The 17,129-nt window shown below is 30.3% G+C and overlaps 1 protein-coding gene across 2 annotated transcripts in view; it reads right to left on the reverse strand.

Annotated features, from left to right (window-relative positions):
• Positions 1 to 5,444: 5,444 nt before the first annotated feature.
• LOC129947430 (UNC93-like protein) overlaps positions 5,445 to 17,129 on the reverse strand; it is a 191,119-nt gene continuing 179,434 nt past the window's right edge. For both annotated transcript variants that reach the window (XM_056057982.1, XM_056057981.1), the window contains 6 exons: positions 7,380 to 7,511; positions 7,109 to 7,305; positions 6,825 to 7,033; positions 6,533 to 6,758; positions 5,835 to 6,465; positions 5,445 to 5,771 (listed from right to left, as the gene is read on the reverse strand). In XM_056057982.1, coding sequence (XP_055913957.1) covers positions 5,625 to 5,771; positions 5,835 to 6,465; positions 6,533 to 6,758; positions 6,825 to 7,033; positions 7,109 to 7,305; positions 7,380 to 7,511 — 1,542 coding nt within the window. In that variant the 3' untranslated portion in view covers positions 5,445 to 5,624. The remainder of the gene's footprint in view (positions 5,772 to 5,834; positions 6,466 to 6,532; positions 6,759 to 6,824; positions 7,034 to 7,108; positions 7,306 to 7,379; positions 7,512 to 17,129) is intronic.

Here is a 17,129-nt window from a genome sequence, read left to right on the forward strand (position 1 = left end):
TTTAAACGATAAGATGAAACCTTTTATTGGAAAACCCTATAAAAGACGCAATTTGTAATATAAAATCAATATTTCAGAAGTAAAATGTAAACATATATTTGATTTAAATTAATTTATCTTTTTTGGAATGAAATAAAAGTTTAAATTTCTGTGGTAATTGAAATTATTTATTTCATCAAGTCATCTTGTTATGAAAAGTTAATAAAAATGTTTTAATTGCATAAAATCAAATAAATAAAATTTATTAGAAAAATTCCTTAAAATTTATTTGGTCTGTTTTGTTTTTTCGTGGCACACATGTCGATATATAAACAAATAAAAACGACTAAAAAAGAGATAAATGGGTTCATTATACCTGATGTTGCGAGTAGAACATCAGCAAAAAGTTTTAAAAATTAAGTACCTGCTATTTATTTATTTGGACTTATTTCTAATGTACCTATCTACCCAGTTATCATGTTTACTCAAGTGGGTTGAAGCAAAAACAGATTTTTTTGCCTTTAGTTTGGCCTTGAATAATTTAACAAAAAAGTAAAAAAACATAAACTTCCGGATATATAATAAAGTTGCAAAAAAAACCAGACAGTTCTTTAATGTTTATAATGTCTAATAAATTAGTTATGTACTATTTGTAAACTGAAGCTGAAGAAATATAAATATTTACATTTTTTTGAAAAGGTAATATTTGTCACTCTTTCTATTTGCATCTATCAAAATCATAAGATTAACTTAATATGTTATTCTTGTTTACATTTAAATTGCGAATTAAAATGTTATTATGTTTTATAAGGTTCATGGTTGAATATTTGCAATTTTTTTTAACTAAATGCGTTGTTTTAAACACTTCATTACTTTACTCAATTTCGCAATCTTTGATAATTTTTGTTCTATATTTTTATTTGCTCACACAAATCATGTGATCTTACTTTAAAATTTACTTTTTTGGGACTTCAATTTGAATACTTGGTGTTGTGAGCTCTGTTTATTTAAAATGATGTTTTCCGTCAAAAATATGACTTATTCTTTTTGGTTTTTATTTGGTACACTAAATGGATTAATGTTTGATAAAACAATTGTTTTAAATTTGAAAAGTTTCATTGGCATTTTCATACAATGGGCAGGTTCAGATGACACATAAGGGACTTGAAAGTTAGGCAAGTTTCTAATATGTGATTGGCCAGCTGCCATACAATTACCTTCCAATTAAGGCAACTTTATTGGAAAGTTGACTGCAAATGACAGTTGATAATGTATTTTAATTCAACTGAAAGCTGAACTTTATTACTCTATGATTTGTTTATTTTCTGCACAACTTCATTTAATGCTTTCTGTAAAAGGGTTACTTGTCAATTTGGAAAAGAAATAACTAATATTTATTTACAATACAAAATACAAATCGTGGTGGACTTGTAGCTCTCCTGAGGAGTGCCTTGTAGACAGTAATATTGTTGGTACTTTTTGTACTATGAACGTAAAGTAGAAGTTTGCGAAGTAAAGTTGCCTTGGTCAAAATTTACGTTCAAATAGTGAAGTTGACTGCAAATAAAGTCTCTCATGTTGCCTGAACCTACCCAATATTAAAGTAAGGCAAGTATCTATTATCTGATTGACCAGCTGGAATTCCATTCCAATTAACGCAATTTTTTTGGAAATTTAATTAGTTAACCAAGAAAATTCTTCCTTACAATAAAGTCAAGTCTAATTTCGTCAAAATGACAGCTAATTATGATTTTTATGCGATTTATAAATTTTGTGAAAAGAAAATTGTTCCTTCTTGTAAGATTGTAAAACGAAAAAGTTATATTTCTATACAATACAAAATAAGTCTTGATGGATTTGTAGCTTGCCTACGAAATGTTTTGTAGCGTAGAAATTATTGAAGCAGTTTCGACTTTGAAGTTTATGACACTTAGTAAAAAGACTAGTTGACTTGTCAAAATGTACGTCTAAGGAACGCAGTTGACTGCAAACGTTGTCTAAATGGCTGCGTTCAATCTCGTGTTGGATAGGGTATCTTGGATAGGTGGATTTTTAGATACCTTGTTGATCGAGTTGGATAGCTGTCAAAAAATTAAAACAACTTTCAGCAAAAAGCGGAGAAATATTTAAGCTTCAAAGTCAAAATTGTTGTAAGATAAAACATTTAATGGATAATTCAACTGATTCGTCAGACAATGATAAACTGATAGATGCGTAACAATCTAATAAATAAGAGATAACCTTAATCTGTAATCTATGTTATTTTTTCCTTAGCTCAATTGGAGTTCTATACTTCCGAAATCTCCGGTTTTAAACCATTTACGTTTTACAGAAAACTATCCTTGCAGAAAAAAGGTCTATTATGAAGTGACAATAAATAGATATAGATATAGTTTGGATAAGTCAATTTTAAAGTTAAAAAAAAATAGATCATATTTATCTTCTAAAATTCAGAACATCCTCAAATACAACTTCAACAAACCTTTTGTATCTTTTTGTTTGCCAACAAATACAATTTTCAAGTTTCTTGAAATTGAACCATGTGTTGAATCAGCTGTTCTGTCAGATTCCTACATACCCCAGAAATTTGATACCTTTGGATTCCTTTCTTGACATCTCAGCTGTTTTTGATCAGCTGTAATTTTACACGTAATACACCAACAAAAAGGTATCCGGATACCCTATCTGTCTGAGATTGAACGCAGCCAATCTGCCCATTTTGAATAGGAAGCTGTCACTTTTGAAGCCGGGAACCAAACCCTAACATTATCAGATGGATGTATTCGGCAGTAATTAGACCAATACTAACCTATGGTAATTTGGTATGGTGGAAAGCTTTGGAAAAGACCACGAACTGAAAACTTTGACAAAAATTCAAAGACTTGCGTGCACTGCCATTAAGGGAGCAATGAGATCCACTCCAACTGCGGGACTGGAAGTTATGCTTAATCTAATTCCCCTAGACCTCCTTGTTTAAGAATCTGCGGCCAAAAGTGCCCTGAGACTTAGTCAAACTAAAGTCTGGATAAACAGTTCCATAGAACATGCCCAAATTCTTCATAAAGTTATGGGTCATAGTACTACAACAGACTATAAAATACCCGAACTTGATTTTCATAAACCAGTCCAGGCTGCCATCCCAAGCAGAGAGGAATGGATAGATAATATACCATACTCCAGTGAGTCGTCAATAGCTATCTATACTGATGGCTCTAAAATGGATACTGGTGTAGGGGCAGGCTTCTATTGTGAAGCTTTCAAGTTAACCGCATCGCTTAGACTTCCAAACTTCAGTAGCGTCTTCCAAGCGGAGGTCATGGCAGTGACAACAGCTGCTAAAAAGGTTTCAATGATGGCGATACCACGAGCTGATATCACCTTATACATTGATAGCCAAGCAGCAATAAAAGCAATTACTGCAACTGAGATAAAAAAGCTTGTTTCATGCTACCGCGAAGAGCTTAAGGTTCTTGGCGTACAGCACAACATTAGACTCTGCCGGGTCCCAGGCCACAGCGATATACTAGGCAACGAGAAACCCGATAAATTAGCAAGATTAGGGTCAGTGCTTGACGTAAGCCAAGCTCAGCTAGTTAGCACCCCTACCTGTTATTTAAAACAGAAAATCTCAAAAAGAATAACTATCAAGGCTTATGAAAATTGGAACCTTCTTGACAATTGTGGCACTACAAGAAAGATATGGCGCTGTTTTAACAAACAAAAAACGGAAAGAATTATGCAGCTGCACAAGGGATTACTTCGATCTCTTGTGAGTATAATCACCGGACATAATCTGTTGAAAAAGATGAGAATCAATTCAAATGATCTATGCAGAGGATGCGGTGACGAGGAGGTGCATGAAGACACTCCGCACTTTCTGTGTCACTGTCCCGCACTCTCCCATCAAAGGAAGAAATAGTTTGGAAACTATTTCTTCGAGGATTTAGAAGAACTCTCTAGTACGCCAGGTACGAACATTCTGAATTTCGTCAATGGCTTGACTAACTGAACACATAGGTTTTTCTTATTAGCTTAGGTAGCAATACTTACGGATATCACAATGGATCTGTATGATCTAAGTGTGACGGTAAAGACATCAACGGTCAGCCCCTCAACCTAACCTAACCTAAAATTAAGTTAGTAACGAAGCAACGAAAAGAAGTGAAGTTTATAAGTATTGCCACCTTTGATTTCACCTCAAAAAAGTCGGCGGAAACAAAATTCATTGTCACTTGTCAAACTTGAAAAGTCAAAATTGCCCTTCAAAGTATTTCTTAACTTGATTAAATAAGCTGTCAAAAATAACATATTTCTTTGATGAATACAAATTTACTTTCAATATTGCACGATCCAGTGTAAGGAAATAAAAGACACATAAGTTTTATTTTTGTAATTATATTTACATCAAATTTCCACAATATTTTCATATATGTTTGACATTTGCAATACTCTTCTAGATGACACAATGATCACTTAAATAAAACATAAACACTTAAAAATTAAATTATTTTTCTAATAATTGTTTTAAAAGGTTTTGTTTTTTGTTTTTTTTTTTCTTTTAATAATATATATAAATTTAAATAATTAAAATTATATTTTATGCATGTATGTATTAATATATATCAAAGATGCAGTCAAAAAAAATAACTTGAACATCTAAGATATTAATTAAAATATTTGTTTTTATTTATAAATTGTAAACTAATGATTTAAGAAAAAAAAGAAATATCCCACCCGTAAACTTACACAATTTTTTCTTAGTTAACAACTTGTCCACCTTAAAAATGTTTATGTAATTTAAAAGAGGAGTTTTCGTTTGTTTTGTTTTTAAATATACGAGTAAGTTTTTATATATTTAATTAATTAAAATAATTGTTTTTAATGTTTCGATCACAAAACAAAAGGCATTATGTGTGTGTGTATGTGTATGTATTTGTATATTCAATTAAAGAGTCACTACAGTATTTTTTTAGATATAACTACACAAAAAAGAACAATTTAGGAATTAATAATTTTTTGTCTTAATGTTTTATTTTTGTTTTTTTAAATTTTTGATTTTCCATTATTCGCTTAAAATTTAACATTATAATACTGAGCAGAATATTTTCTTCTTCAATTTTTTGTGTTGGATTTTTGTATTTTTAATTTGTTTGTTTTGAAAACATCATCCATAAACTATACATTAAATGTATTTAATATGTTTTATATATAATATTATATAGGTACTTAAAAGTAGAGAAAAAAAAATAAAAATAAATTAACTATATAGGAATCTGCTGGACAATTATTTTTTGTTTTAATATATCTCGCGTAACTTTAAAAAATTTGTTTTCCACTTAACACTTTTCATGTAAAACGAAAATGGAACAATGCTTTTAACAACAAAAAAAAAATAATAATAATTAAAAAATTAAAATAAATTATACAAGATGTATATTTTGTGATATTTTTTGTTTGTTTTTATCTCCTATTTTGATTAAGAAACTAAGCATTTCGATTCAATTATTATTGTACTGCTCGATCAATATTTTTTAAAGTTCCAGCTCTTCTCTTTTTCGTTTTCAATTCAAAGTTTTTTAAGTTTTAAGATTGCACTTGCTTAAGAGAAGCGATTTATGATGAAATGTATTTTTTAATCGTTGAACCTAAAAGTGAGTGACTACAATGTCTTCTTCGAGTTCATCAAGTTCATCATCGGTTTCTTCAGGCTCATCCTTGTTGGCCTCAGCGGCGGCGGCTGCTGCAGCTTCAGCTTCCTTGTCCTTAGCTTCTTGTTTCTTGAGTTTACGTTGCTGTGAAGAAAAATAAATTTAAATTAGTCTCACATTAAACTCATGGACATTCTTAAATCTTACCTTCCTCTTGTAGAGGATTTCAACAATAATGTAGCCAATGACACCGCACACTAAGACTGTAATCAAAATGTAAAGCTTCACTCGTGTGCACAAGGTTGTGTCGTAGGCATAGGCAATGACGAAACCTGCAGACTCCCAGAGTCGATAGTTTGAGAAAGCAGCTTCCTTGTTTCGTCGGAAGAGCAGACCATAGAGACCATTGATTTGTGTTTGCCAAACAGCATCACCAACACCCCACAGTCCAGACATCGCATAGAAGATAATAGGCTGACTAGGATGTGGCTTCCAGACGAGCATAATTATGATGATTGTGAAGTGAACAACTGCACCCAAAGCAATAATTGGCTGCCTTCCAATGTACTTCATCACCGAACCGAACAGAATCGAACAAATTGCATTTACAACTCCAAAGCAAATCATCACAAAACCAATTTGATGAATTCCCAGAGCGCACGACACATAGGCCTGAGTGAAATCAGCTCCAATGAAGGCCTGTTCCATGCCAATAAACACAGTGATGGGGATTAAAAGTTGCTGATTGGGTTTTTTCATTTGACGGAATGTAGCTGACAGAAGTTCTAATCCAGATATTTCTTGAGCTGATTGTGAACCCTTACGTTTTTCACCATACCTGGAGAGGTGAATATGAATTGTAAGTGTCAAGTGAATGTTTAAATTCTATCATTATCAAAACTTACCGTTTAAGAGGATCCAAGAAAATAGCAATAATAGCAACGGCGGCAATAATACAAGAGACATAGATCATTGTAATTTCGAAGATTTCATCATCTGGGGGACGTTCCAAGTTAGCGTGTCCATTAGCCCCATGAACGCAGAAATTAGCACCACAAAATTGAAGATCTTCTTCGGAAACAGTATTATCACCACTGCCGCCACCACCTCCATGTCCACCGCTTGAGAGAACTTTAAAATAAATATTGTATTATGTTAGTTAACCATTATTAGTTTTCTAAAGTTCTCAATTATTACCCAAACTCGAAATGAGATTTCCCCACAATTCAGCTGTTTGCCAGGCCAAGAAGAAGAATCCAAAGAATCGTACAATTATAGCATCAATAGCTTGCTCTGTTATTTTAGCATAAACTTGCCCAACTTGCGTGAGATATGTAGCTTGGGATGCCCACATAGGTGCTGCACCCAAACCGACTAGAATACCAGCTGGTACCAATGTATAAAACCTTTAAACGAAAACAAAAAAATGTATTAAAATATTAGAAGCTCTAATTGGAGAAGCTAGGTTTATAAGAACTTACTTTGGATACAACTGGAAGGCAATGTATGGAGCATAGCATAGCATACTGAAGACCAATGTCCATTTAACAGTTAATCGTCTTATTATCAAGGTGGGTAAAAATATACACGATACAACTAAGGCTGCATAAATTGCACTAAGGGAAACTGTTCCTAGACCATCTTTGGCATTAATCGATGACTGTAAATTAGCCGTACCCTAAAAAAAAGAAAAAATAATATCACGTTAGAAATGTAAAAGATTAAATATTTTATATTTGATTTGTATTTTACCTGAAAAGCTGTGAATTGTACCATAAAGGCAAACGAAATTATACTGATGTTCTTTAGAATCCGCCATTTTTCTCCTTTGGATAGTGTGACTTTTTCTCTGATGGACACGGTATCGTCCGAAATTGGTTTTGGCTGAAAGAAAAAAAAGAGACATAAGCAAATTAGGACTATTGAAAAGAATTTTGATAAAAAGAAAACTCAAAACAAAGCATCCGAATTAAAGACATCTTTTCGTTATCAATACCATTTTTTTTTTTTAAATATGAAATCATAAAATTCAGAAGATATTTGGTGCTAACTTTTACGAAATATCTACAAAAATTCAACCAGAATATTAAAGTCATCTGGATAAAGTTGTAGGCTTCTATACAAGTTTAAATTTGATTCTCTATATTCCTTATGTTACCTAGAATATGCACATAATGCATAAAGGTTAGGTTGGGTAAGGTTAAAGTGACGTTAAGTTAAAGTAGAAACTATTCGGTGTTCGAGTGTCACTTTTCAAGTATGTGTTTGAATATGTGGATATTTCAAATATTTATTAATTACTAGCTGACTTCGTACTGTTTCAATCGATAAATGAAAGACCTAAACTTTTGTATAAATTTATTTCAAAACAAACAAAACGTATTGAAGAAAAAAGCATTTTGTTAATGAAGCATGAAGTTTTATTATTATTTTCGACACATCATGTTGCTTACTTAAAAAATAGAGTTTTCCTGAAATATTGGCTATTTATAAGGTTTAGATTTTTATTAAGAGACACACACTGTTATGATACAGTTTGTTAATCAATTTAAAGCTTTCTCATAAACTATATTTTTCCCAACTTTTAACTGCAAGTTGTGAGGTGGTCCTGGAAGAAAATTCTGAATGGTCGCTTTTTTCCGTGTTCTGATTTTTCTATTTATTTTTTGGAGCCATAAATCTCCGTGTTCTGAAGTGCGGCAGAATGATTGACATATTAGTTGATTATCAAATCAAATGTCAAATATTATGGTTGTGTTCAGAAACTTAATTTGTGACAAAACTTAAGATTTATCAAACTTACAGAAATAATTTGATACAGTTACAATTGAAGTTAGCTAAAATTAAGCTTCGCGAAGCCGACCAAATTAATTGGAAATCAGTGCTACTAACAGTTTACTACATTTTTTGTCACGTTTGCGATTCACTTTTGTTTAATTTAGGAACGCGACGTTAGATCTTCCAAAGCGCACGCGAAGATTATTTTCATAGATATGATTGAATTTGAACTTTATGCAGCGGTAAGAAATTGAAATTGCTTAGACAACAGTGAGTGATTATAAATTAATATGAACTTTATTGAATAGCTATAAGTTCAAATTGACCCTAAGAAAAGTTTGTATGGGGAATAAAAAAGGGCTGTTTTCATAGTTTTCCCGGAAATTATTCGATTTTTTCTCGCCTTTTAAACCTTCCCTAGACTTCCACGAACATTTCAACACTAAGATAAGATAAATCCGTTCAGCCGTTCTCGAGTTTTCGTGAGACTAACGAACAGCAATTCATTTTTATATGTATAGATTTTTAATGAAGTTTAATGGTCCTCATGTTTCGTTGCAGATGACTTAAAAGTCAATATCTCATAAGCAATACATGTCATTATATAAGTATCAAATAAAAGGTAAAATTTATAATTGGCAACACTGTGAAGATAAATTTGACAGCTGACAGATGGCTTAGGCATTTTAAATATTTGACGATATATTTAATATGTATGAATACGTGTTTTTATTGTTGAATGAAAATTTAATGGTTAGAAATGTCAAAGTTTCCTCTGAAGACTTGTTTAACTCTATAAAGTTGATTCTGATCGTTAAATGGCAGAAGCAATTACTGAGCCGGCAAATGCCAAAATCTTCTCAATGAAAATTGTCTGTTCACATTTTTGGCAGATTTTACCCCAAATTCTTACAATTTTGACGCAAAAATCTGTCAAATTTTAAAATGTTGAGGTAGTTTTGTGATACACTTCATATCTTCAACTTGCGAAGCTACACCACATTAACTTCATCAAAAAATGAGTTCTGTAAAATTATAGTTTTTGTAATCATTTTCCTTTCTCTAAACTAAGGTTTGATAATAAAACAGCCTGCAACGATGACCTTAACAAAACTTATTTATTTAAAAAGAATTTATTATCAAACAAAATCAACAATAAGAAACACCTGATGTGTGTAAACCTTTTAAAGGTTTTTAAGTAGTAAAGAACTCTCTCTCTCTTGTTTATTTCAATTTGATTCGACCTTTAAAATTAAATGTTATCATTATCATCAACAAATCATGAATGTATATGTAGAAAAAACAATATTTATTAAATCAAAAACTTTTTTATCCACGCTCCAGACTTATATATCTATATATCACAACAAATTAGTCATTTTTAATAACATTAAAAGATTAAACTTGAATGGAAATTTTCAAATTTAAACAAACAATTATAAATGTTTACTGTGTAAAAAGAATAATTGGGTTAACTTTATTGTTATCAGAAGGAAGGAAGTTCTGATATAAGTTATCAATCATCTAGTTTAGTGTGAATATAATTTGTCTGAGTTGTTATCGTTTATAAACATAAGTACTAACTTATCTCGAAATCAAATTCAACTGAATAAGACGATTCTGAAGTATCTAATGCATTTATGATACAAATCTTTCTTCCTGGAATCAGCAGACAAATTAATTGAAGTTATTAAGGTTTTACGAGTAGTTAAGTGTTTTATCAATCACAGAGAAATTTCAAAGTCAATTTTTGTTTCAATCAAAATAAGCTATTCTCTTATATCAAACAATATTATTTTACACAAATTCTTCACTTAAAATCAAAATATTTAAATTCAAATATGTCTTAAACAAACAAACAATTAACAAATTGAATTAAAATCTCACTAAACTTTATTCAAACGAGCTAAAGCAGGTTCTTATCATTATCATCATCATCGTCAAATGTTCGTCGTTCTTCAACTTACTTATTTGAAAATGTTTAAAAGTACCTATACCAGTTTTATTGGCAGACGCCAAATTTAAATCTTGCTTTAACAATATAATAAATTTATAATATTAAATAAAGTATGCTAATTATTATGCATGAGTGATAGCACACTCAAAAAATATGTATATATTTCTCGGTGAAACAAAGCGATGTCTCTGTGATGTTTTATAATATTTATGATGCAGAGAGATATCTATGAGTCATATAAAAGAATATTAAAAATCAATGAAATAATATAAAATATTAATCGAAGGGGAAATAACAACATTTAAACTATTATAAAACTTAATATGTTGTATGATACAACATTTCAGCACATAATATAAATACAATCCAAATATTTTTCGAAAGATTTATAGTTTTTGGAAAATTTTTGAATACACCCATTTTATGTTTAATGTATCTCCTTTCAATTTATAGTTAAATTATTTCTTTATTAAAACTGCTTGTACATATTATCGAATAGTATTAAGAATATTGTCAATAAATATTGACAACTCGATAAGGTATCCATTAATGTCTTAAGAGGATTCGATAGAAATTTTTGTCATTGGCATCTTTCTGTCAAAAATGTTAATTCGAATGCGAAATTCCTTGCAAAGAACCTTAAGATACTTTCCTTTTTAATTGGGAAACATTTCCCACATGGGGTTTATTTCCATGAAAGTGTTTCCTATAATCAAAAATGAAATATTGGATAACTACGAGAGTCTAATCAAAAAAAAAAATCGGTTCAGTTAATTTCAAGTGACTCTAATACTAACAATAAAATCATAATAAAATAATTGAGACAAATTAATACAAATATTTCAAAAACGTGCCAAAAATTATAAAAATGTTTTTGTATAGACATAATTATGTATGTACATACAATTCATACAATGTTTTTAGTTGCTTTAACTTTAAAATTTTCTAATTTCCTAATTCCGCCAAAATTAAAAAAATAATTGCGTAAAAATTGATATTTAATTAAAGTATCAAGCTGTACAAATATTTACATAGAAAAATACATATATGTACATACATAAGTACTATATCTAGTTCAATTTGTCACTTGCCAAAAAACTTGTTTCAACATAATACACATAAAATGGGATTTTGAAGATTTTTAATATTTATTTAGAAATATAGTCAAAATACGAGTATTTAGCAAATAGGAAAAAAAAGTTACGCAAGTTGTCCCAATTCAATTAATAAAAATCATGAATAGATAAGTAATTATAACACCTTTGATTGAAAATTAAGGTGATATGAAGTATTTTACATTTATTAGATCAAATAACGCACACGGAAACTCGGAAAAGAATTTTAAAACAAAAAAATTAAATGAATTAAAAGAAAAATTACGTATTCGCCCAGGTGTTCCTTCATAAATGAATCATTTCGTAATAAGATATAATTGTGGAGAAAAAGTGAATAACTTTGCTTCGTAAATAAACAACTTGTCAAAAGCTCACTCACAATGTTACCAGTGTGTTCTAGATTTTGTTTATTTTTTTTGTTTCCACAATAAACTTGAACGTGAATATGAGTGATTTTGCTCAATAATATAGAATTTAATAATCATTGAGATCATTGAACAAACAATAATAGTTTTTTTTTCTCCTGAGCTTTGTAATATCATTTTTCATCTACACAAATTACCACGGATCCAGATTTTTAATCAGGGGGGCCCGGCATTTAACATATAGACGAGTTTTTACTTACCGCTTAAAAATGTTCTTTAAAGAAGGCTAACAAAAGGTTAACCTTAAATGTACACATTTCAAGGCCTAAATTTCGGACTAAATTTTCGGGAGACTATTAGTGCTATCGCTACCAGTCTGCTAACTCGTAGATTGGAGCTTGTGCTTCATCTTAAAGGAGTCAACAAAACTTTAAAATTGTAGAGTGAAAAATGTTTGGTTGTTGAATTTAAGGAAATAAGTGCATTTAAGTACATAATTTCTCTGAATATAAAATAAAAACAAACCAGGCAGTCACAAATTACACGTTTCAGAATCTCTTTTCACTTCAGTTCTCAAGAGATTCAAAGCTTTTATATTAATAGATATGAAACGTCCATTGTGTTTTTCAATTAGCCATTAGTTTAGCAAAAGTGTCACTTTTGCTGTTTTTGGGACATTAATATTCTTGAAATTCGTGTTTAAATCTCAGTTCTAGAACATCCAAAGCAAATTCCCTTCAAAATGTAGATTTCTTTTATTTGTTACAACCTTAAAAGTTTTATTCAACAAAAGAAATATATTGCCCGTTTGCAATACCTACAAAGAAAATGTTCTTAAAAATTTAAATGCCATTAAACAAAAATGATGATATTTTCGATCATCAATTTGAAAATTTGACCATCGACAATAGCTTGCATTGAAAGACGAGATTATTGAAATGTGATTAAGTTCTTGAGAAAATTTGAAAACAAAATAACGGCCTTAGGAGGGTTTTTCTTGTAAAAACAAGCCGAATTAAGAAAAACTCAGAGAAAGTTCTAAAAAATGTATCGGTTCATTTCTGAAAAAATTAGAATTTTCGAATCTACACCAACAAATTTATATGGGGACTGGTGTTATTTTTAGTATGAATACATGAAAAAAACGCCTTAAACTAATCGGCTTAGTTTCAATCGGCGCAGTGGTTAATGCTTTACAGACAGACAGACTTTACGAATGCAATACTTGCCATATACATAGTTCTTTTATACTTTTATGTGCATACAAAAATAAGATGGAATTAAAGGCTAGTTTCAGGAATTTAAAGGGAACTTAATTTAAAATTGAAGATCTCTTATTCAAAGTTTTCTCTAAAAAACTTGAATCTTTAAAAATTTGATGAATTTGTGCTAAGTTTTTGGAATATGACTGAATATCAGATTCATATTATTGGTTCAGCCCTCAGTTTAAAGTGGTACTTTTTGCAACAAAGTTTAGAAAGCAAATACAAATTTAGTTTTCATATACAAAAACATTGACTCAATACGATTAGTTTTGAATCGAAGGGAGTTTCTACAAAAATACAAACAAATTATCTCCTAGGGGGGTCATATGATACCTATGACCCCTCCTCTGGATCCGTCATTGATTGGATTGGGGTCAAAATGATGTTTTAAGTTATAAAACTGTTTCTAAAATACTGTATTAGAAAATTCTGTAGGAGAAATAATATTTGTTTGATTTCTAAACGTTTTTCGTTTACAAGTTTAAAGTGCATTTATTCATGATTACATACATTTTTTGACTTTTTTGGTGATATACATTTTTTGAGTCCATGTCTAGTCTACTTAAAATTTAACCCTAAAAGCATAAGACAGGTATGTAAGTAGGCCAAAGCTTAAAACTTTATCAAACTACCGACTATCAAGTGTCAAATGAAGCCACCAAAACCGGTTCTCCTGCTTCAACCCGTTTTGATACAGCACTTCTAAACTGAAGAAGCTGTGCTCCGCCTTGACGTTCCAATTGTGTACAGGATTCACGGCCTATTCACGGGTCTATCTCAAGTGATATCCTTCTTCAGACCGCATCTATCTAAAAAGAGGAATACCTCTGGTAGAATGAAGCCACTCGGGTGTGAAGCTTTAAAATACTCGTCGTTCAAACAGAACGCACCGGAATTTAGCTCTTGCAATGTGACCGTTGTACAGGACCTCATTTAAATAGTAATGAACGAAAGCCTCATAAACACTGCCACTCGAACACCCGAAACTTTTCCATCTAGTTAGGGGAAACTTTGAAACACAGGAAGACTATTAACGATCATCGGCCGTATGAGGGCCATGTAGAAAATTACCTTTACTCTGATTGCTGTACAACAACCAATTCGTCAGATCAAAGGCTCCTCTGGTCCTGGTATTTTTATGTCTGTCGAAATATAAATACTGATCTAACCAGATACCGAGGTATTTTTGCTACACTTTTGCTCGTTAATCGCTGCAGAACAGAATTGTTTCCGACTTCTGGGCGTTTATTTTCAGTTTCAAGTCCTCGCAATATTGTTGAATCTTGTTGAAATCACGCTGCAAAAGAATTCTAATAACCTCAAGCTTTCGGACTGCTCTGTATGCAATTAGATAGTCGGCATACACAATTGCCTTGGTTAGAATACCTATCAGATTGCTGGTGTAAATTCTAAAGAGAATCGGCGAACTCGCTCCCTGTTGTAGACCATTTTAAATTAGGAATGTTTTGGTAGAAGTTACATTGCAACTTTTGACACCAAACTTTATACCATTAAGCATACCATAAAAAATACACAACAATCGTTTGCTTATGCCAAGCCTTCTCAGTTTTAGATAAACATCTTCTAACCATACGGCGTCGAAAGACTTTTTCAAATCAACCAGAAAAGTATATGTGCATTGTGTTTTGATTTATTCCCTTGGATATCAAAAACGCAGCATGAATTGTGTCATTTCTGAGGATGTAGTATTTTGTGATGAGAGATTCGAAGATGTAGTTTTAAAACATACATTCTTTTGTTCATGGAGCATTTCAGTACCCACATGTAGAGAATTGAAAAATCACTAATTGCTAAATTTTAGGTTGTAATTCAGGAAAATCCTTTTTTTAGTAAATCAAGACGATTTTACTATAAAATTAATGAAAAAATTGTAATTTAGCATTCAAATCTTCGTAAAGTACAAAATTTTATAATTTGGTAATTATTATCAAGAGTCATAATTCGAGCTTGTTGAAATCAAAGTAAAATGCAACTTTTGACTATAATTTGACTACTCATTAATCTTGTTTTGCGTAATGTATGCGGTGATCTAAACCTTCTCAATATTGCAGTATTCTAAATTCACATTAATTTGATAATAATATTTCAACCGCCTTATATTTTCCGAACAACATTCCTTTTCTACTTCCGGTATATTTTTCTATACTAGAAACAATTCTGCAAACAATTATTCGCATTTCTTAAAATGTGTGCATGTCGTGTTTTTTTAAAAATAAATTTACCACATCGCAAATAGTTAATTGATTGAAGATAAATCATTTCAATTGGTTTGAAAAACTAGCTCGATCCTCTTATTTCTTTGATAAAACTGGTGTTATCCATGTTGAAGTTCTTGATGATGATATAAATATATGGGTGGTTAAAATTTAATTACTTCATTTGCTCCTTTGTTTCTTGAAAATAATTAAAAAGACAAGAAAACTTTTCTTTTTTTTCTTAGAAAGCAAAGTTGGTTGTGTGTTTTTGAATGAGTATTCATTGCAATTTATTGGTGTTCTTAATAACACGGAAGTGAACTATAAGTTTTTGAAACAAAGATCAAATGTCAATAGCGATTGTCCTCCAAAATGCGTATTTTATGCAGAAAATTATTAAATAGGGTTGTAGCTTTAAATTTGTGTTAAATTTTAAAATAAAATGCTACAACAAAGTACGTATACGCCCAAGTGTCCAACTATAAATGCTATTTCAAATATGCGTTTAAAATAAAAGGCCAAAAAGTACGTATACGCCGAAGTGTACTTACAAACATTTAAAAATTAGTTCGTGGAAAGTTGTTATAGGTTTGGAGGAAAATGTCATCAAATAATTATAAAAATATTAAGTTGTAGAAAGTTCTATCATTGTGCCATCTACAAAACTATAATTGTTTTGCACTTTTTGAGTCAAAATGTATACCGGCTTATATAGGTTGTTATTGAAGTTGACAAGTATCTAAGATCAAATTATTTTTAAGCTGTTATATAAATTCAATGTTTAGAAAAAAGATTAAATATTTAAAAGAGAATTTTTGTTTGTTGATGTTCAATTAGTTTCTTGATTCTTAAACTAACAACTTACTGAACACGTGTAAAATTTTAAATACTAATCTAATTTCATTCTTGGTTAATTAGTTTTTCTTCATACAAGAAGAAAAAACAGTCCTCCAATTATGTTTATTATCTAACGCCAAGGTCGCATTGTTATAAACGAGTAATCTTTTTCTCTGAAATTGAACACCCGCTTGAATGTTACATGAGATAATAATTCCAGTTGCAATGAGAGCCCTTATACTGCACACAAACTACAATTATTACATACGATATACCTCTAGAAATCTAATACGGGCGGTATCTCAAAGACACAACACTATAATATACCAGATCCCAGATGTTTTGATTTTCCATTCCCACTAACTATGTAATTTAATTTAAATTAGAATAATAACTGGTGCTATTTATTTTCTACAGGTTATATGTTATATTCATGACAATATAAAAATTAAAAGGTTGAGTGGCTAATAGCATTCTAAAAATGTACTTAATTTACTATTTTTATGCTTAAGAATTAAGTTTACGGAAGAAAGAAATTATATAGGACATAAAGTTTTCTTAAAATTTTAAATCTCCTCTTGAATAAAAGCACTATGAAAACTTTTTTTTAATTTCAATGCAAATAACATCGATTTCGATCGAGGAGGTCATAAAAACACACATTTTATGTGTGTATTTATATTAAATTCCTACAAATAAACATTTATGCGAATTATTTAATTAAGTACAAGCACTTAAATAATTTTATTATTATTGGAAAAAAAATCTTAAGTGGCGCCCAATGTAAGTTTTTATCCGATGATTTATTAATAATGACATTAAAACTCATTAAAATTTTTAAATTTCAATTTTATATCAATTTATATTAAACATAAATTTCCTTTTTCCATAAGTCATTGCATTTTAGTCTTTTTTTCAAGAAGATCAACAATTTCTATTTATGTAAAATATTCAACTCTCAAATAGCTT

Source organism: Eupeodes corollae, chromosome 2 (genome assembly GCF_945859685.1).
Source record: "Eupeodes corollae chromosome 2, idEupCoro1.1, whole genome shotgun sequence".
NCBI classification, from domain to species: Eukaryota; Metazoa; Arthropoda; class Insecta; order Diptera; family Syrphidae; genus Eupeodes; species Eupeodes corollae.